The sequence below is a fragment of the Alligator mississippiensis genome, chromosome 10, assembly GCF_030867095.1.
Source record: "Alligator mississippiensis isolate rAllMis1 chromosome 10, rAllMis1, whole genome shotgun sequence".
In the NCBI taxonomy this organism is placed as follows: domain Eukaryota; kingdom Metazoa; phylum Chordata; order Crocodylia; family Alligatoridae; genus Alligator; species Alligator mississippiensis.
Genome location: NC_081833.1, coordinates 21,971,612 through 21,993,011, shown reverse-complemented (window position 1 = coordinate 21,993,011; position 21,400 = coordinate 21,971,612). Strand labels below are relative to the sequence as shown.

Sequence of the window (21,400 nt, the reverse complement as noted above, 5' to 3'; positions counted from 1 at the left end):
ATCCTTCCAATACATAGAGCAGTGATGCTCAACCTTTTGGCCCCATAGGATAGGGCTGTGAGCCAAATTGGGCCCACATGCCAGGATCTGGACCACACCACCCCTGCCCAACCCTGTGTGCTGGGATTAGGGACTGGGAACCCATGTTGCCCCTCTCCAGCCCTGTGTGTCATAATTAGGGCCCTGGGACCCTGCACTGTCTCCACCTGGCCCTGCATACCAGGATTGGGCCTTGTGCCACCCTATGCACCAGATCTCACATGCAGGGCAGCAGTCTGTGGGGCTCTCAATGGACCCATGGGAAGCTCTGTGGGCCAGACGACTAGGCTCTGGGGGTTGGATATGGGATTCAGCACTCCTGGCATAGAACCACAAACTGGATGTTTTGTGTCGCCATACTATCCTGATGAAATCAGTGCCTCAGTCTGCAGGTTACTCTTGTGCCAATGTGCTAACCGAGATCTATGGGCCTGTCATCTCTACATAATGAGCACTGAACCCATTTCTGAACAAAGCTTGATTGATAGCTTCTGTTTGTGCATCAGAGACGAACATGTAATGGAAATGGAGAAACTTCTACCCCAAGCATGCACAGTACTTTTTGGGATCCAGCTAACCCTCTGTATTTCCTGGTGCTACTGCTGCATTCAAACTGGGCTTAGGTCCTGGTTGTACTGCTTCTTGTGTGTGCAAAGGCTGGGATTGTAGCAGAGAGGAGGAAGGGTGAGTAGGTGAGTTTACTTATCCAACCAGAGAAGGGCATTTGGGTATCATGGTGATAAGTTTGTTGTGAGATCCAAGGCAGGCAAGCAACCAGAGGTCATGAGGTATCTGTGTGTGCTCTATTGTATATGCAGAAGACTAGAGCCCCAAATGGAAAAAGCAGTTTGATCCTGCATGGTGCTGAGTACCCTCAATCCCCAGTGAAGGTAAGTAGAGTCGAAAGAAACCAAGGGTGCTTTAAAGCCAACAATGTCCCCCCTTGATTGGACGAACTCCAAATCACCAATCACAACATGAGGTGTGTGTGTGTAAGCACCATTGCAGAGACAGCTTAGATCACTGTGCTGTAGATGTACAGTGGATAGATGAGTCTGCCTGTCCATGCCACACCCAGCACTAGAAGGCAAAGATCACTATGCCACCAAGGGGCAGAGTTTTCCCCTGATGTTATACTCAAACTTTAGTTAGTCTGGTGTTAGTCTGCTGACAGTGAAGAACATTTCCTGAGGCCAGTCCTGGGGGCAAAACACTCACACAACCTTGGGAGGTGAGATCTACAGCCAGATTGGTTGGCAGTCTGCTGTGGAACCATGGGCACCTCTTGGGCCTCTTCTTCTCCTCCCAACTTTAGATCATCTTGCCCACTTGGACTATAAACTCTCTAGGGAAGGGGGCTACTTAATATGCACCTGCACAGTGCCTGGCACAGTGGGACTCTGTTTTTTGTTGGAGACGTGCAGTACAAGCAATTTGCCTCCTAAACCTCTTTACCAAGAAAAGTCAGTCAAAGAGAACCTTGTTCAGCTGCACGGTAGCAAACATCCAAGCAAAGCCTTGACTATAATACAGGAAAATGTTTTAATAGCCAAACAAAACATTCCTGGATTACTGGGCACTGTGAGGCACAAATACTTTGTCACCTTCCCCTGCATGGAGTGATCCAAGCTCTTCTACTTGCAGTGGTGAGAAGACCCAAGTCAATTGCCTCTACTTATTCTTCCTTTTCCCTAGAAAGGGTTTATGACTATGACCATGTCTCTGATATTTGGCTTTGTAGTGTTTTCTCCTTTCTTTTGTTGGAGAGAAGAGGGGGGAAAGTTTGTGATAATCCTTTCCTTTAAGACTAGAGTAATCTTTCATATTAAATTGCAAACGCTTTTCCATCAGACATGAAAGACTAAAAAACCACAAAAAATATTCAATTGACGTCTCCAGAGCTTAATCCAAAGGGATTACCAGCCGGTTTAGAGCTTTAGAGGATATGCAGTATTCATCGGAAGGGGACATTTGGTTGAAATTAAGCCAGCCTTTGATGGGATTGGAGAATAATTATTTCTATCAATAATTACTCCCAAACCCAGAGGAAATTCATTGCTTGTTCCAGGATAGTAGTCCTTGGTTGCCTCAAGGCCAAGTATAAATTAACCCTGGAAATTAAAAAAATCCTATTAGCCTAAACAGGAGTTTCGGTATTTAGACTCCCACTCCCTATAATCTGAGAAAAGAAGCTCCAGGACAGCTTGAAGTACAACAGCTGAGCTACGTACCGTACTCATGGATCATGGCAGCAGGAGAACCTGGTGTGCTGACAGTGCATTAAAGAACAGCTCCTGCCCTATGAAGGGACCTTGTGTGCTTCTCAGTACCACTCTCAGCTCCCACAGTCTATCATACAAGTGGACTCTGCCTGATGTATGTTTGGGAACATGCAAAAAAGAGTAAATTCTCCTCTATTATGTCTTGCCTTTACTGCTCCATCCAGAAGTTTGTTCCATATGTCTCTACTTTGGGGAAATGTTTAATTGATCCTGAAAACTGAACCCCAAAAGTCATCTTGTCTTAAAAGGGGGTCACCAAAAGAGTCACAAGCTAATTAGTTTGAGCAAGGAAAGCAATTATCCATGTATCTTCCCACTAGGTTAAAAATAATGCAAACTCTGGATGGAGACCAACAGCTTTATTACAAATAAATTACCATTAATAGGTCTTGAAATCAGAAGGGACCTAGATCATGTGACCTGTTCCCTGCAGGAGGTCAGATGAGTTTCACCCATTCAACCCTGTGCTGAACTTGGTAACTTGACTTGACTAAAGATGAACTTGCACTTGGTAAAAGCATAGCTTCCAGAAGCATTCAGGCTTGATTTGAAGATATCGAGAGAGAAAATCCCTCTTCCCTTGGTAGTTTGTTCCAGTGGTTAGCCAGGAAAAATACTGGTGCTTTCTTCCCTCAGCCATTAGCTCTTGTTATAGTACCTCTGCTAGATCAAAGAGCTCCCTAGTACACAGTATTTTCTCCCCACTGAGTTTCTTATGGAGAGTAATCAAATCACCTCTTGGTGTTTTTCATATACCAGCCATAAAGTAGCACTGCATGTGCTGCATGTCACAGAGGTAGGGTGATGTGCACATATCATCCAGCTTGTGTCCTTTTTCTGTAAAGGCTGTTCTGCCCCCACCCCACAAAGGCCCACTCTGGGAAATCATGGGGCTTCATCCAGATTCTTCTCCTCCCAATGTCAGTTTGTGCCCGCTGCTCAGGACCTCCTTCCCAGGACAGGGGACTTCTAGGGGCCAGGCCTGGTGCTAGGGACCCCAAATCAGGATGAGACTTGCGAGCCAAGTTACTCCGTATCCATCAACTACAAATACTTGCACCTTCCTCTGGAATTCATCTTCTGGCCTCAGCTGAACTAGATGGTCCACAGGCTTGATCCAGTGAGCAGTTCCTGTGGTGCCAGCTGATGTTACCTGTTTAACACCAGCTCTTCTTTGGAGTCTCATCCCTACTCTGCTTACAAACTAGCTAGCTTGTAGGGCTGGATAGAGATTGGTTGGCATGTTCCAGGTGCAATTTAAAAAATAATGTTTTCTGTAATTCTCCCAAGAAAACTCTTTTTCATCAAAATGAAACATCTCTCTTTTTTGGTTTAAATTGAAATCCAAATTTTAAAAAGTGAGGTTTTCTTTCTCCTTTTTCCTTCCTATGAGAAAAAGAATGAAAAAGAATTGTAGAACCAAAAAAATAAAAGAGCAAAGCGTTCCTATTGAATCAAAATATTTTTTTCATTTTCTTTCATTAGAGGTTTGAAAATTTAGACAATACAAGCATTTATTCATTTGAAAAGACAGTTAGTACTGGGGGAAAAAACAGGCAGCTGTAGTGGAAGAGGGAGGGCCATCCCACCATAGGATGCACATTTTGGGGGCCTAATCCTCAAGATGCCAAGAATCAGTTCCCAGCAGCTGGCCATATTACTGCTTAACCCTACTGCTGCCCCATCCCTCTCCCCCTTCCCACTTTCTCCTTCTTGGTCTCCTGGGGTGTTTTAACACATGCTTCAGCAGGGGTTGGGGGTGCTTTAATTAGAGTGGATCCAAGAGTCGCTTTAATTAAAGCACACACAGCACCTCATGTATAGGTGTCCCCGTGCTTCAAAATGGCAGCAGGGGCACTTTAACTAAAGCTCGTCAAACAAGCTGATTGAGTTCCATCAGAAATTCAACAGTCACCATCCCTCCATCCGACTTTCTTTAGAATACTCCAGCACCGACATCCCCTTTTTAGACACAAGGATCAGTATCCAGAAGGGTAAAATATAGACCACAGTATACAAGAAACCCACAGACCAACATAGATGTCTGCACAGAACCAGCAATCACCCTAAACACACCAAAAAAGCTGTGATATACAGCCAAGCCCTCAGATACCATCGCATTTGCACTGAAGAGAACACCCGAGATCACCACCTCACCAATCTTAAAAAGGCTTTCACCCAGAAAGGACACTCCTCCAGAGAGGCATATTGCACTTCTGAAAGAGCCACCTGGATACCACGTGAAGAACTGCTGCAGTACAGAAGAAAAACACCCACAAATCGCACACCGCTGGTTATGACATATCACCTCTCCCTTGAACCTGTATGGAAAATCCTCAAAAAATTGCAACCCATATGAGAAAGAGACCCTGTTCTTAAAAAGATCTTCCCAGAGCCACCCATCCTAGCCTTCAGACAAGCACCGAACCTCGCTAACCTCATCACCAGAAGCAAACTTCCTGAAGCCCAGAACACACCAAAAGGATCCAGACCGCGCCCGGACAAGAAATGCAAAACCTGCCAACACATCTCCACCACCCCCACTATTACTACACCCCACAACAGAGCCATCAGCATCCCAGGATCTTACAGCTGCACCTCCAGAAATGTAATATACCTCATCCAGTGCACCAAATGCCCTGATGGAAAATACGTAGGAGAGACCAAACAACAACTGCGCACCAGAATGAACGCACACCGGAAATCTATCAAAGACAGAAATACCCAGTTACCAGTGGGGGCACATTTCTCACAGGAGGGCCACTCTCTCTCCAATCTCTCAGTCCTGATCCTCAAGGGAAACTTACACAACACTTCCCAGAGACGAGCCTGTGAGCTCCATTTCATCAGCCTGCTGGATACTAGAGATCAGGGACTAAACATAGACATTGGATTTTTGATACATTATAATCTGCCTGGCAACTGACTTCCCAGCCCAGCCCAGCCCAGCCCAGCCCAGCCCCTGGCTTCTTCACTTTTCATTCCATCCAGGAAGAGCACACACCGACTGCTGAAACTTCCTTAGCCTGACGAAGGGTTTTTGAACCCGAAAGCTTGCTTAATAACTATTCTCCAACCATTTGGGTTGGTCTAATAAAAGATATCAAATTCACCCAAGGAACATTGTCTGCCTATGTCCTTAGACCAACACGGCTACAACCTAAACCCCAACAAGCTTTAGTTAAAGCACTCCCACCACCATTTTCAAGTACAGAGACACTGATACGTGAGATGCGGAGGCTGCTGAAGCATGCTAATTAGCACGCTCCAGCAGACTTGATTAATCGAGTCCGCTCTGACACACTGTAATTATAGTACATCAGAGCAGCCTCCTTGCACATCTACAGGCACCTGCTGTGGATGGTGTTACTTTCAGTCACCTTTTCCGCTCTTTGTTGAGACATCCCACAGGCCTGACCAGCATGCTGCCAACAGTGACCCAATTTGTGTTACCAGGTGTGTTACAACACCATGTGCTGCAGCTGCCATTGACAGCTGAATGGCATTGACACTGTTCTGCCCTCCCCTTTCTCCCTGCCTGGAACTGGGAGATCAGGTATCCACTGAAACCACATGTGGGTTATGCACACAGGCCTGGGATCAGGCTGCCGGATACAGGCCGCCTGGCAGTGCAGGTGCAACTGATACATACAGCCTCTACAAATGAAGAGCTTCAGTACTTATTGGCTTTTCAAGCCCATCATAAATTACCCAGCTAGGAGCTGGGGATAGCACCAGCCTTTCAGCCTCCTCCCTCTTTCTTGATGGAGGAATTGATTTGATTTAGAGGCCTCATCCTCCCAGTTTTCAAAACCAACTCTCTACTGAGGACAATAGGTCACAGAGCTTGAGGGTGGGAGGGGGTGAGATCTTAAAGGGACCGTATCAATACTGCTAGGGCCAAACATTCACAAAACAGGGTTTGTGCATCCAAAAATCATTATAAATTGGCTTACAAATAATTCACACACACACACACACACACACACACACACAGAGTAAGGCCTGGAGTTGTTTTTACTTTGCCTTCTGTTTCTGTGAGCCTCAAGAAAGGCCTTAGATCAGCAGTTGGCAACTTTTTGGAGCCACATGCTGAACAACTTGGCTCCAGATTGAGGCAGGCCACTGTTCCAACCAGGCCACTGTTGTCACAGTTTTTCCTGCCACTGCTTATTCCCACCCCCCTAGCTGTGGAACAGGCACAGCTCCCAGCTACTCAGCCCTGGTACGGATGCAAGCAAAGCACCCCACTGTTGGAAAGCTGCCAAGCCCCGCTGGATCCACAGCCCGATCCAGTTGCACAGAAAGACAGATCAGGGCTGCCTGTTGCCATCTCCTCCCCTAGATCATGTTTTCCAGCTTTTCTCAGCACTTGTGATGGCAGAGAACTTAATTTCTACCATGAAAACTGAGTTCTTACTGTATTGCATGCCTGCAGGAGCTGGGGTTTAAAAGAAAAACATCATAGGACTCATCAAAAAATCACAAGACTTGGCAGTACTGTTTGGAGAAGTCAAACCTCCCCACCCCCTCCCAGTTTCCTCAGCAGGTTCTGGAGGTAAATGAAGTGCTGGGCTTAACTATCGTATGTCTGCCCTCACCTCTCTCGCACAGCCTGGACTCTCATTTCACCCCCATCCAGCCCTCTGAACTACAGGATTGCCTTTCCGCTGAAGGGGAATGCTCCGCAGATCAGACTTGGGTGGGAACAGCAGTTTCCCAAGTGCAGACCTTGACCTCCTTTTTCCATCCTTCACATTTGCACAGTTAGGAATTGTACCTGTAAGTGGGTTAGCTGCTGGGAGATTAAGAGAAAAGCGGTTCAGGGCACATGAGTTGTTCAGTGAATTCAGCTGGAATTGCCTGACTGAATAAAGAGGATCACTTTCAAGCACCTTGGGCACAGCGTGAGTCCTAAACAACACAGTATTTACTATACATTCCTGTAATAGGAGCAGGGGACACACAGGGGCACAATTGACTTGGCAGTATTGGACAGTCATTCTTCAGTCCATTGCCCATGCACATACCATCATCTTCCTTGTAAATCTCCATGTCAGGGCTATATAACTCAGCCAATGCAAATCTTCCAGCTACCGGCCCTTGTGGAATACAGGGACACGGCAGAGGCCGATGCAGTGGCAGAGTGGCTCCATTACCCCTTCACAACCTGAGGGAAAGGTTCTTTTTCTTCACCTCCTCTTCAGCAAAAAGAGTGTGGGGCTGGAGCTAATGATAAAGATTTCTGGGTCTCAAAAGTTCAGCTGTATGCGTTCAATAGGATACCATTTGAAGGCTTGCTGCAAAGCCCATGGAAGGCAAGGAGGATCTTTTAACGGAAAGCAATAGCTTTTGAGGATCAGGACCAAAGTACTCTATTATAGGAGATTTGTATGTCAAAGAGTTTGGGGATTCTTGCTCTATGATCCAATCAGCCTACAGTAGCTGATTTTGTCCAAAGACACCTTCAGTGTTACTCCCAACCAGGCATCCTAGTCATTTGTATTTCATAGCCAGACTGCACTGAAGATTTTGACCACATGTGTGCATAAGAACCTGGTCACCAGCCTGGTCACCACTCTCATTTTGGGTCAGTTTCCCTACAGTCATGTCTCATGCATCCAGATCAAGCGGAAAAGTTTATAAGCTTCTTTTATTTATCTAAATAATGCTATAGGTCATACAAATACAGCCATGGTTTATGGCAACCCTGTCAGGTGTGGTTTATAGCTTTCTGTTAATCTTTTTGCTCCTTGAAATACCCCATGGGCCTGAAAACCCATTTTCTTTTCTTTGGCGTGTTTAATTTGGCAAAAGCAAAACTCCTCCTTCTCCCCCTCTCCAAGCCCTGGTGTTTCTTATGAACTTAAAGCCAATGTGGTTCCCTGCCTTTCACTGTGGTTTCCTGTTTGTCTGTGCACCATCTCTGTCATTAACAGTACAGAGCTGTGAATGGTGGGGCCTGCTTGCTTCCACCAGTGCAGTCCAATGGCAAACAGTCTGTCTAGAGTAGATGTGCATTTCCCCGAGTCCCCCTTCACGAGTACATTTGGATGGCATACCCCAGGGAGATGGGGCAGGGTTGGGCAGGGAAGAAACCGAGCCAAGTGCATGGTGGAGGTACTGATTCGCCAGTTCTTTCAAGCTGACTTCCCTTCTTGGGTCTCCAAGGAAGGAATGTTCCCCTAGGTTCCACTATTTCAGCAGACACAGGACATGTAAAAGGCCTCCCCTTTGGCTCCTGTGGGGGGGTCAATTAGATAATTATGGTGGGTTCGTGAGGCTTGTGGGACAATGCCATAGAGCTCCTCTATATGTTACTTAGAGCCACTGAGTTTCACGTGGTTTCCATCCAAACTCATGCAGCATTCATAGTTTCCTTAAAGTGAAGCTGCATTGTACAGAGTTGCAAAATTCCCTAAGCTTTTGGTCTTCGACAAAACACAAAAAACTAGCTGATTTTTACTTGATTTAGCCCCTGTTTCAAATGGATTCTGCTGCTGCTCTAGACTCTACCCAACAGCAAAGTTTCTGTCTTACCTAAATGTTGAGAATTGGGAAGAGTTTAAAATACATTGGTGGCCAGAGATTAGGTTTTGGTTTTGTGTCTAGAATGCAAAAGATTTTCCAACTAGTTTGTGATAACTTTAAAAAACATGTACTTTTTTGGCCTAGAGCTACAGCAGTTGACTGCATGTCCATTAGGATGGGCTGTGTAGAAGCAAGTCTGAATAGAGTTGAGATGCTTAGTTTGTGGCAGCAATGGTAAGGTAGCTTGAGCTCAGCCCTCTTTCTTGAGTGCCCTCCACACTTCCATTGCTCGTGTGCAAGTATGTCATTAAAATGGCTGCCATGTTCTGATTTCAGTCCTATTCCCAATTAGGTCAAAATAAATCCAGGAGCATATAGACAGGCTGAAAATCAAAGTCCTCTGGCAGTTAGGAAAACAAAGATAAGGCACAAGTGAGGAAAGGTGGGAAGGGAAAGTTATGACCTGCATTCAGTTATGGTTATGTCAGGTGTAAATTGTGAGCTCCAAATTGCTGACAGGCCCTGTGAACTGTCTGACCATATCTTGTCTGATTCTGTGATGCAAAGAGTTCATTAGGGGGCTGAAAGGAGGGAGCTGTTTATACTGATGCAGCAGAATATTTGCTCTTTCTTCTGCTTTTTTCCTTAGCTAGGAGAAATGTGACAAGCCACATTCCCTTCTGTAACACCTGATGACCAAGTGGCAGCCACTGTGCTTGATTAAACTGGCATTAGAGATGCGGAACTGTCCAAGAAAAAGGTGGCCGCAGATGGACTTTGGTCATCTACTTGCCCTTGATTTCTACTGGCACCATGCTGCCCAAGGCAGCTGCCTTCCTGAGTCTAGAAGAACAATTGTCCTTTGGCTGACAGCAAAGAACAATGCATTCATTTATAATAGGTTAACTTGCATACAAACATGCCTGAGGCCAAACTTTTCCATGTGTAACTTGGTTACATACAGGAGAATGTCCTTTTGTCTCAATACAAAATCTCAGCCCCAGAACCATCTTATTAAATGATCAGAATTCTCTCAAACTGATCAGGTACTGGCCTGAAAGCCCCACAGCTGAACTCTTCTAATTATTATTGAATGGGGCAGTGTTAGGCAATGGCAGAGCAAGCTTTCCCACACTGGCTCATCTCCAGTTGGAGAGATCATCTTTGCTTTCGGGAACCTTTCTGCTGATAGTCAGCTGGTCAGTGCCAATTACAATGATAGGTTTTGAGTACTATGTTCCTTATTGTCACGTATGTTGACACTCAAAATCAGCCTCTGAAGCAGCAGGTTTGGTCTTGGAAAGGCAGATATGCATAAAAGACAAAATCAAAGGGCACCTGTCTTATTGGTTGCATTTAGTATAGTTGTATTGATCTCAACCAACTCCCCACCTTCCCCTCGCTCAGGAGCTCCAGCCATTCTACTATACCATTGAGTCAAAGCCACTTGAAAGCTTCTGGTTCAAGTCTGCCTGCCAACCCCACAAAACCAGAAGCCAGGAGAGGAGGAGGTCTCCAGGCAGGAGGGTTTTCTTCCTTCCAGATTTAACCATAGCTTTCGGATTAAATGAAGTCAGGGCAGGCATTTAAACCAAAAACAATCCACTGCTGGACCGTCCCAGTCAGGGCATTCTCTCTCCTGCTGGAACTGACCTAGGTCTGGTCCCTCTTCCTTTGTGGGGCCTGTTTGTACCATTAAACTGTGCTTTTCACATTGCTGCTCTCAGAAAAGACCTCTGGGTAAAGACAAAAGGTGTGCCAGCCAAGCTACTCTCTAGCACTGCCAAAGGTGCTAGTCTCAGAAGTAGGAAAACTATTCATCTTGTGTCCTGGGGGGAGAAGTTGAGGAGGAGGCACTGCCAAGAAGAAAAACAACAGCTGCACTCAGCAAATGGAAGCAGCATATTGTGGCTGGTCTACAGTAGGGCAGTTTGGCTAGTACAGTCTGAAGCCAGTGGACATTGGAGTGAAAGTCAGCAGCCCATTGACTGGGGTGAACCCAAAGACCTCTGTGTAGCCTTAGAGCTACAGCATTGGAGAATCATTGGCCTTTTCTTTTCCTTTTTCTTTCCTTCATACCTTACCTATTAAATGAGCTGTCATCAGCTGCAGCCTCCCGCCTTGGCTTCTAAATGCTTGTGGCCCCTCTTATGTGAAGCTAGATTGAAGTGTGCCTATGTTACATCACAGCCAGCCTTCAAACCAGGGTCATCTTGAGTCTAGTTTGAAGTGTGAATGTTTCCCGTGACACCAAAGAGAATGGGAAAATAGTTCTCTTTGCTGAAGAATCCCCTTGTTGCTTTTATGGGATGAAGTGGTTCCTGCTTCCTTCTGTGCGCTGTTGCGAGGCACTGCTTTGTGGCGTCCCACCACGTTCTCTTCTTAAGCTTCTATTATGTTGTTGGCTTTCTGAATAGTCTGAGCTCCAGAGCTGTATTGCAAAGAAAAATGTTCAAAACAATAATTTGCCCAGAGCCTGCTGAGCCTCTTTTCTACAGTGTTGTTTGTGTCACCTCTCTGACACAGCACAGGTCTTATATACGGTATTATATTCTGTCTTGAGCCAGCAGTCCTGCAGTTAGTCTTAAACTTGGGCTTAGAAGTCAGAGGTCAGTCAATTCACGTCTCTTCCTGTGAGACTTTAGGCAAGTCATTGCTGCTGGTTGGGTCTCAGCTACTGCCTGTAGAAGGAAAGCCACCCCCCTCATCATATCTTGGTGAGAGTGTAAGCTCTCTGGTTCTCTATTCATTTGTATCTTGCCTAGCACAATGCTTGCAGATGGGGCCTTGAAGCACTGCTATGACAGAAATAATGATCATGGTAATAATTCAAAGAATGTGACCACCAGAAAGGATGATCCTGCATTGTTTTGTATCTCTGATCTGTTGCCCCAGAAGCGAGACAACAAACTGCCTGTCGTACCCAACAGAGGACAGACGCTCAGAAAAGCCAAGTGGAAACCTTGCTCAGGAGGCCTCCAAAACCAATGGCTGTGTGAAAGGAAAGGACCGCAGAGAGAATACTCACCACAGATCACGCAGGTAAAGTCCCAGCACCTGATGTCCTTTCTCAAAGCAGTTGGAAATACAAGGGGACGGTTTGTGTGGGAGCGAGTATGCAAAGCTATCTTCCTAATGCTCCCATCCATCCCTGCAGGGACTCTCATATTTTGCAGTCTTCATTCAGTTGTACATGGGAGTCTAAGGGCTTGTCTTCGGGGGCATTCAGGGAAGTTAATCCAAATTACCTGAAAGTATGAATTTAAAATTGATTAATTAAGCTTCATTAAATCCCTGTGTGGACACTCATTCAGAACTAAGCCCATTTTAATTCTTGTAAGTGTGTCCACACAGGGATTTCATAGGGTTTAATTAGTCCATTTTTCAAGTTTAATTTAGATTAATTTATCTGGCTGAGCTTCCCCCTTGGCATCCACCCTGGGCGCCACTAGCCCACTGTGGTCATGATGGCTTCATACCTGCTTTTAAGTGGGTGAGTTTATTAACTTAGCCCCATTTCAGTATGGAGGGCACTTCATTCTCCTGCTTGTCGCAATGGCATCTTCCGCTGAACTCCTAGCATCACCGCAGTCCCCACATACTGTGAATTCCCTGGGCTGAGTTTGCAAGTGTCTGCTTGAGATGGGTACTTAAGTAAATGGTATCAAATCTGTTGTTTGTGAGCATGAGCTGGCTGGTCACCATTGGAAACTGGTTTGAACACAGCATCCCAATGCCCCATGTTGGGTGGTGGTGATGGTAGTTTAGAATTGCCATAACAGAAGAGGTTCCCTTCCACCCTCCCCTCAATCACAGCCCAACAATGCAGGGCTTGTGATGGTAGAGGGGCAATTTATTACTGATTCATCTTTAGCCTCTGGAGGCTTGAACAGAGGAAAATGAATCAAAAGTTTCTAAATGAAGTGCCTAGACTTTCTGAACCCTGCCTGTTAAATTATCTCCAGGATTAAAGCCTATCTGGTTGGTTAAAGCTAGAAGAGAAAGAAAACACATTTCATATCTTTAGATTTCAGGCGAACCAGTACAATAATCTAAAGTGTATTTTTAATTAGACTTTGATTACAATCGAAGGGAAACAATTAAAGCCCAACCAGCTCAGGGAGAAAGTTTCTTCATTAAAGACAAAAGAAGTTATCGGCAGAAACTGAGAGAGGCTCTGCATGAATCTGCTGGCAGGGCTGGAGGTTAAATGCTTGTTCTCCTGTTGTCCTATGGCTGTGAGGGGTGAGGTGCCTGAGCTGAAGGTCATCTGAATAAGCTGTCAGAAAGCAGCAAAAAGGGCCAAGGACTGCATAGCCATGTTTTCAGAGGTACTGAGTGTCCACAGCACCTACTGAAGTAAATCAGTATTTAAAGTATCAGTAAAGCATACTTGGAAAGGCAGAGAAGTCAAGAGGATGGATGGTCTGTTGGGCAAGACAAGTGGGAATCCAAGTGATTGGGACTCAATTCCATGGCCTGCTACAGACCTTTTAGGTGATCTCTGACAGTCTCTCCATCTCATCCTGCTTTTTGTGAAGTGGGAATAGAAACATTTCTCCTCTATGTAGTCTCTGGGCACAGAAAGAAGTGATAATTTTCACCTGATCTTGCCACAGAGAGTTGTCTATAGCTGTGACCAAACACAAGTGCACAGCTGCAGATAGCTTCAGAAGTGGCTGATCAGGTGAAAATCTGAACCCTTATTGCATGATGGTTCAGATGAAGATGTTTCAAAACAGTGACTTCTGTAACTTGTGTCTGTGCTGACTCCCAGCTTGTTGCTGTTTTCAGAATGGGAGGGGAAAAAGGAAGCAGAGAGAGTTTGGTTTGGGTTTTTTTCAGCCCCTGCTGGATGGTGGGGCAGGTGTATTGCCCCCTTCCCCCCCCCCCCCAAGGTAGAGGGGCTCCAATTCACTCACCCCACTCTCCAGTGCCTGCTGGGGAACACTAGAACAAGCTCCCCTCTGCTCCCTTTCACCCCTATTCTGAAAATAGCCATGCCCTGCCCCCACGATGCTACAGAGGGAGAGATAAGAAGCCCTAGAAGAGGTTATTACAGAAAGTCTTGCCACAAAGTAAGTTGTTGCTTGTCTCCTGGCAGGCAGGGGTTGCCTTGTGCCCTGAATCAAAAGAGGATTTCTTTCCATTGAAAAGCAATTGGAACTTTACAATAAACCTCACAGGAGGAAGACCATGGTACTAGGCTCAGTACAGCAGAACCAGATTAAATTCTTTGGCTTGGGTTCAGCATGGTTATTACAGATATAGCACAGGGTTCAGCTGTAAGGGTGGTGGCTGTTTTACAGTCCTGCAGCTTTCCATTTCAAAGGAGCTGCCTATTGGCAGGGGTGGCAGCTGGTTTGGGAGGCAGAGCAAACACAGCATGTTGGAACAACCTCCCATGAGCTGCCTGGAAAGCTTGTTAAGGTTTGGTCTTGTTTTGTAGTTTCTTGATCAAAAATACAACTCTGTCCCTGAAAGCACCAGGTGGGCCTTTGCTTGTGGAAAACTGTCATAGACCGATTAAAGGGGAGCAAACTCATGGGGAAAATATAATGGGGAAGCAAACCAGGAGCGAACCAGTCTGAGCACGGCATTCCACAATTCAGGCAGGACAGCCTGGGGGAAATTAGCTTGCAAGGCTGACAAAAAGCCCCCATGCCTCTATACTGAGACTGATGTCTGATTTTAAAGAAAAATTACAGTCTTCCTCAAAAAGACTTTTTTTTTTTTTTACCTTAGCACAGATAAAAGGCCCATCAAGCCCACTATCAGAAAAGCAGTGTAGTACATCTCCTAACAAATATTCCACTGGAGATTTGAATATTTGAGAGGAAAAAGCAAGAGAGGAAATATTTAAATGCTAATCAGAGGAGGAGGCTCCATTCCCCGCTTTGTTGAGCAAGAGAGGATGACTTGATGTTCACTATCGTGTACAGAGCTGGTGTCTCAGCCTAGAAAAAAGCAAACCATTGACCCATAATCGTGTTCAAAAGAACAAGTGTTTTGAAGTGAATGGGACAGATTTTGTTCCCTATTATGTCGGTATGAATCTAGAATCCATCCGCTGACCTCGGTGCCCGGAGAATGTACTGCAAAAGGATGGTGAAAGAGAATGTGTCTTCGAATGACATGGAGTTGATGCATCTAAAAAAAGGGCCCAGGAACAGGAGCAGAATATGCTTTTGATCTCTCCCATAGTCTTAGGCTATGTGTTACTGCTTTAGTTTTATGCAACTGCTGATGAAGGGCAGGGAGGCAGGCTATCAAATATATCAGGAAGGGGATGCAACCTCAAAGACCCTCTGTTACATTTGCCCTCCAAGCCCTCCACTTACTTTGAACCCAAGATGGTTAAACTACACCAATAAAACATCAAGCCTTTGGGCCTCCTAGGTGTGCCAGTTTGTATAGCTGGACTGTAAGCCCTACAAGACAAACACAGCTGCCTGTGTTTGTGCTTAACAAATAATAAGCACCTTATTGCCAGAGGCTGCATTAAAGCAGATGTCCCGGCATGGTGTTAGAATGCATCGTGCACCTGGAAGCACCACCTCCCAGGTCCTCTGTGAGAGCCAGGGCCTGGCCATTCCCAGTTGCCATTCCTAGCTTTTTCCCAGTTGCCAGGGCATTTGTCACAGGAGCAAGGGGGATGAATGTACTTGCAGTCGCATTGGACATGGCATCTTCTGTTCACTGTTTTAGAGGGTAGAGTGCTGTTGAGGGACAGTCAGTACACACCAGACCTTACTGTTGTGGCGGCCCCATTTCAAAGGGGGTCTGTAAGTCTGCTGGTTCCGGCTGGTTCCTGCTGGAAGTCTGCTGGTTCTTGTAGTAGGGGAGCTGTGGCAACATCACTTCAGGCAGGGTGAAACCAAATCGTTTGTGTCCTTTCTCTTCTGTCATGGTGCTGTGAGCCTGTGCTGGAGAGTTTGCTTTGTAGTTGGGTTAGGCTGAGACTCTCCCAGTCTCATACATGCTGAGCAGCACCTTGCCTTGCAGCATGCTGGACTTCTCTGATCTATTCAGCAGAGCCTGGTAGGGCTCCCAGGATCACAAACCCTGGGTGAGAGAGAGGCCCTGACCTAAAAAACTTGTAACTAGAAAAGAAAGGGTAGTAACTAGCCCTGGGAAATGAGGCCTGGAGAAATTAAATGACTGCCCACATTCATATACATAAAGCCAAGAACTGAATGGAGATCTCCCACATCTGGCATGCACCTTAGCCACAAGACTGCCCTCCTGCTGGGAGCTCAAAGTCATGTAGATGGGTGGCAGAACCAGCCTCTTTAAAGTTGTGACCCTTCTGGCTGCTTTGGAAGCATAAGACTGATGCGCTCTTGATCCTGGTAGGAATCTCTCAGTAATCCTTCCCTGATGGGGCTCATTCCCCTTGTTAAAAATAAATTAGTGAGCAGCTAGCTCTGTGGAAGGGGAGGGAGAAGCGTTCTGCTTGTTACACATTTACTGCTTGAGTCCTGATTATAAAGCCTTTTTTCAACTGTTTCAGAAATACTGTGCTGTTAATTTATTCACGGTTCATGACCAAAGCATTAGCATAAAGTTTAGTTTTGTAGGGCAATAAAAAAGTGTATTAAAAGCACTACACAATTGGCTTTTTACAGGAGTGTAATTTTAATAGTAATTCAAGCCCTAGACAAGACCATGTCTGGCTGGGCCCCCTTCAGCATATGAAAAATCCTGAATAGGAGTTAGTGACAACTGCAGGTCAGCCCTTCCTTCCCATAGCCAAGGCCAGCCCATGCTAGAGGCCAACTGGGCAGCCGCCTGACTGACAAGATATGAGGGAGGCATTTCTTGAGCCACCTAATGATCTGCAGTTTTGGATTTGCTAGTGTAGTTAGCTCTGCAAATGGGGGAAGGGGCAGCAAAATGTAATTTGCCCAGAAGAGCAAAATAGCACGAGTCAGCCCAACCCACAGCCCTGTCAAGTGAAATGTCTTGATGCCATAGGTAGTTCCATAAGTAATAACAAGTACCCTTTCTCCAGGTCTGCTCTTCTCTATTCTAATCTGGTTTCTTTAGTTTATGCTCCCTAAGAACTTCCTGAATAATAACAAAGGTTTGCTTGATCCATTGGATCTGTCCTGGGCAGGGAGAATTCCTGCCCATCACAGCTGGACCACCAAAAGTCTCAGTGCAGACACCGTTTTACCAGCTGAACTGCTTTTACCAGTGCAGTGCTCCCATGGGTGTTGTGTGAAACTGGTGCAGAGTACATTTTTGCTGGGTATGTGCAACCCCCAAGGATCACTTGGCAGATATGAGGCCCCAGTAGTACTCTACAGACCTGGCCTAAACCACACACCATCCCTTCAGTACCTGTCTTCTCATTTTGTAAATGGGGAAAACAAGGCAAAGACACACCAAAGCCTGTCTTTTCAAAGGGATCTACTAATTTTAGGTGCCACCATTGCAGGCTTCCCAAATAAAGACACCTCTGAAGCTGCTTTTCAGAGGTCTTGACACTCCACAATTCCTGTTAACTTCAGTGGGAGGCTGAGATAATGAAATCTGGCTTGTATCAATGTGATATTTTCCAGTCCTCTCAGTGTTGGCTTGGATCTGCTCCACACAGTACATTATGACTTGCTCAAGGTATCATGGGAAGTCAAGATCAAAGCCAAGAACACAACCCAGGAGTCCTGATGCCCCATCACCTCCTCCATCCCTTAGCCTATACCCATTTCCTCCATTTTTAAGATTGTTTGCTTTGGTTAAAGAATAGCCACAAATCACTGTCACATTTTAAACTAAGAGTCCTACACTCGTTTAACTACAGTATTTGCTTTTAATTTAAATGCAATATGCTTATGCACCAAATGTTCAAAAATGAATTCATAGGAGCATATTTTTGAGGTTTAACAACTGTGTAAGAGATATATATCTCATTAAATTACCATAACACCTCAATAAATATTTTTTATAATCAATTGCTCTTTAACATACATTAACTCTGTTATTAAATTTACAGAGATGTATCTAGTTGCAATAATTATTGTATGCGAATTAAATGCCAATTAATTATTTAAAACATATTTACTGAGGGTAACAAAACTTATAAATCTATTAGAGTTGTTAACCTCAAGAAATATGTTTTAAATAATCAACTGGCATATGAGCAACATACAGCAGCTATCTCATTATATCTATATTAAATCCTTAGAGGAGACAGTTAATTTAAAGCATGACCAAATTACTCATGACACGGTAATTAAGTATTCACCCTGCATTATAGATCTGCCATGAAACCCAGTCTTTCATGGACAGCCCTGCTGCAGGAAATGTCCCTCAATGCGGACTAGCTGGGAATTCAGGGACTTGACAAAACCAGCATTGGCTGACACTAGTCAACCCAAGGTCCTTTTTCTTCTTCTCTCTCTCCAGCTCCTTGGGTCATGAGGAGTGCATGCCACCACCTCCCTCCAGGGGGAAGAAGAAGAAAAAGAAATCTACACGTAAGAAGAGGAGGAGGTAAGTGCAGAAAGAAGGGTAACCACAGCCTGGAGACGGTTCAGATTCTAGTCAAAGGAAGAATTTTTGCAGGTTAGGTGAGAGCATGTGATTGTACAGGAAAGAGAATAGTAGTGCTGCAGAAGGAAGAGAACTGCGAGTGTGGTGCCAGGAGGTCAAACAAGAAAATGGAGAGAAACTAAAAACAGGCTGATGTTGGACTTTCTGGCAGTGAGATCTCGAGCGGTAGGAATAGGGATATCTGGGGAAGTCTGTGTTTTGAGCCTTCAATCTAGTCCAGACCAAACACTATAAAGCAAACTACAGGGAGCTGTCCTGTCCTGGGTCCCCTGGTTGGAAGGAGTTAGGGATCCTGACCATGACCTCTTTGCTTATACTAGGAATATTCCAAAGAGTTTCTGAAAGCTAAGGACAAAGGATACACCTTAAGGGCCTCAGCCCAAGCTTCAGTCCCTCTCTTTGGAGTTTCATGGTGCACTTCTGATCCATGGAGGTTCTTCTACCACAAACACCACCATTTGCATGGGTGCCAGAGGGGGACTCATACCCACGGCCTGAAAGTAGCAGCTCCAGGGCAGAATTATAGGTGTGTACAGAAGTTGATTTTTCACCATTTAAAGTGCTTTATTGCCATGACTTAGGAAAAGTGCATGGCTTTACAGCACTTTAAAAATTGTTAGAGTGCTTTAAATTAACTCTTGTTAAATAAGGCCACTTCTACATGTGATGAGGGTTTAGTCCCCTAAATTGAAATGGTAGGCTTTTAATTGTGATGCTTAAAAACCCACTGTTTCAATTTAGGCTTCCATCACCGTTATGGTGCCTGCCCACCTCTCCCGTGGCCTGGTGGGGGGTGAGCTACCAGTGGGTCAAGCTGCTGCTGATCTCTGGGGAGCCCTGGTGCTTCCCTCCATGGCAGTGGTGCCTCCTGGGGCTGTTTGGGTGGGCTGCTAATAGGCAGGTGCTGTCCAGGAGGTGCTGCCACTGTGGAGGGAAGGGCCGGAGGCCCCCACAGCTCAGGGCCTGCTGGCAGCTTTCTCCGTAGCCATGGGAGAGACAGGCAGGCTCTGCAGAAAATAAAAAAAGATCAGGCCCCTCACTATTTGTTTTTCCTCAATGGAGCCTGCCCATGCAAGCTGCCACTGGGCCATGTAGCCCCTATGCTGCAGGAAGGCCTGGTCCTTTCCTCAGTGGCAGCGGTGCCCCCCAGGACCACCCAGGCTAGCTGCGCGGGTGCTGTCCCAGCTTGCAGGCAGCACCCACCAGATCCAACTCTTCCCTGAGCCTGCACGCTAGAAGTCCGCCAGTTGCTGCTCCTGACACGGGCTTGGGGAAGAGTCGGATCCAGTGGGTGCTGCCTGAGAGCTGGGGAGCACCTGTGCAACTAGCACCCCACCCAGGTGGCCCCAGGGGCCACTGCCTTCACAGGGGGAAGGACCCAGTCATCCCGCAGCTCAGGGACTGCATGGCTCAGTGGCAGCTTGCACTGGCAGGCTACGCTGAGGAAAGAAAAGAAGTGGCAAGGGGCCTGTTCCTTTTCTTTTTATTTCCATAAAGCCTGCCTGCCTCTCCCATGGCTGGGGGGTGAGTTGGCGGTGGGCCCTGAGCTGCAGGGGGCCCCAGACCTTTCCTCCACAGCAGCAGCACCCCCCAGGGGTGCCCAGGCAGGTGGCTAGCCGGTAAGTGCTACCCCAGCTCTCAGGCAGCACCCAGCCCAATCCAGCTGTTCCCTAACCCTGAGCTGGCACAGCACCCGCTCACTAGCAGCCGGCCCGGGCAGTCCCAAGGGGTGCTGCCACCGTGGAAGGAAGGACTAGGGCCCTCCACAGCTCAGGGGCCACTCAGCTCACTGGCAGTTTGCCCCCTGGCCACAGGAGGCAGGTTCTGTAGAAAAAAAATAGATTGGGCCCCTCGCTGCTTCTGCCTTCAGTCTGCCTCTCCCATGGGGGGGCGAGCTGTCAAAGGCTGCAACCTTACAAATAGCTACATTGCAATCTAAACTACATGCGGATGTGGTTTAGTTTGCAACGTAGCAAACTCATTTAAATCATAAAAAGCCCCTGCACGTATACAGTGTGATGCAATTAAACCACAAAAACAGCCAATTTTCATCACGTGTACGAGCACCCTGAGGTATTAAATTTGAAGCGCTATATTTTACAGCACTTTAGCAACTTACAGGACTTCAAATAACTTCTGTATACTAGTCAAATTTCTGACCAGTGGAGAAGCCCCAGGAGGCTGTGGAGTGCCCCTGCCTCCTAGCCTGGAAAGTGCAGGAAGGCTCAGAGGTCCCCCCGCACTCATCAAACACTGCACTTCTGCCACGTTTAAGAGCACTGTAACTTTACAGTGGGATAAAAAGTGCTCTAAATTACAGCACTGTAAAACATGCACAGAGCACTTCTGTACACACCCCATGTGGGGAGAACCTGAGGCTCAGGGAAAATCCATGTGTGAAAAATCAGGGCCTATAGGTGGCAGCAATGCAAAGCTGTCACAGCCCCAGCAGCCTGACCAGGAAATTCTACCCAGCTGAGTCAGCTGCTGTAGCACCTGCTGAAATGGCTTGGTTAATGTCTTTCCCTCCCATCATCTCACAGTTAAACCAGGTAGGAACCCAGGACCAGGTTACATTACAGCAAGTCACTAGAGGGCAAGAGGTCCCTGATAAAAGTAGGTCTGAGAGGGCTATGAAAATCATGATCCTGCCTTCCCCTTCTTGTGCTGCCTGTGAATGCTGGTGCCCATGGAAATGCTGATGCCCAATATGGAGCCCAACCTGGTGCAAGCAGCTGCTGTGCACACTGACCTGCCTCAGTTCAACTGATACATTGGAACCTGTGCACCCAGCCCCCTTGTCCTTCAAAGTTTTAGCTCTACCAGGAGCAGGGCCCTGGAACGTAAGGCCAGGCATTAACATCCAAGATTAAGTGTGACCTGTCCCTACCCCTCGTAGAGCCACTCCAGCTGCAGCAGTGTTAGGTTCAGGCTCATGTTGAGGTCTAGAACAGGAAGAAGCTAAAGGGATCATGGGATTGGAGGAAGCT

General features: G+C 46.4%; 1 protein-coding gene across 1 annotated transcript in view; it reads left to right on the top strand.

The window, feature by feature from the left end:
* The window catches only part of SRRM4 (serine/arginine repetitive matrix 4), a 140,788-nt gene that overhangs the window by 80,883 nt on the left and 38,505 nt on the right, over positions 1-21,400 (top strand). The window contains exons 2-3 of the mRNA XM_019493617.2: positions 11,748-11,894; positions 18,264-18,350. Of these exons, the coding sequence (XP_019349162.2) occupies positions 11,748-11,894; positions 18,264-18,350 (234 nt within the window). The remainder of the gene's footprint in view (positions 1-11,747; positions 11,895-18,263; positions 18,351-21,400) is intronic.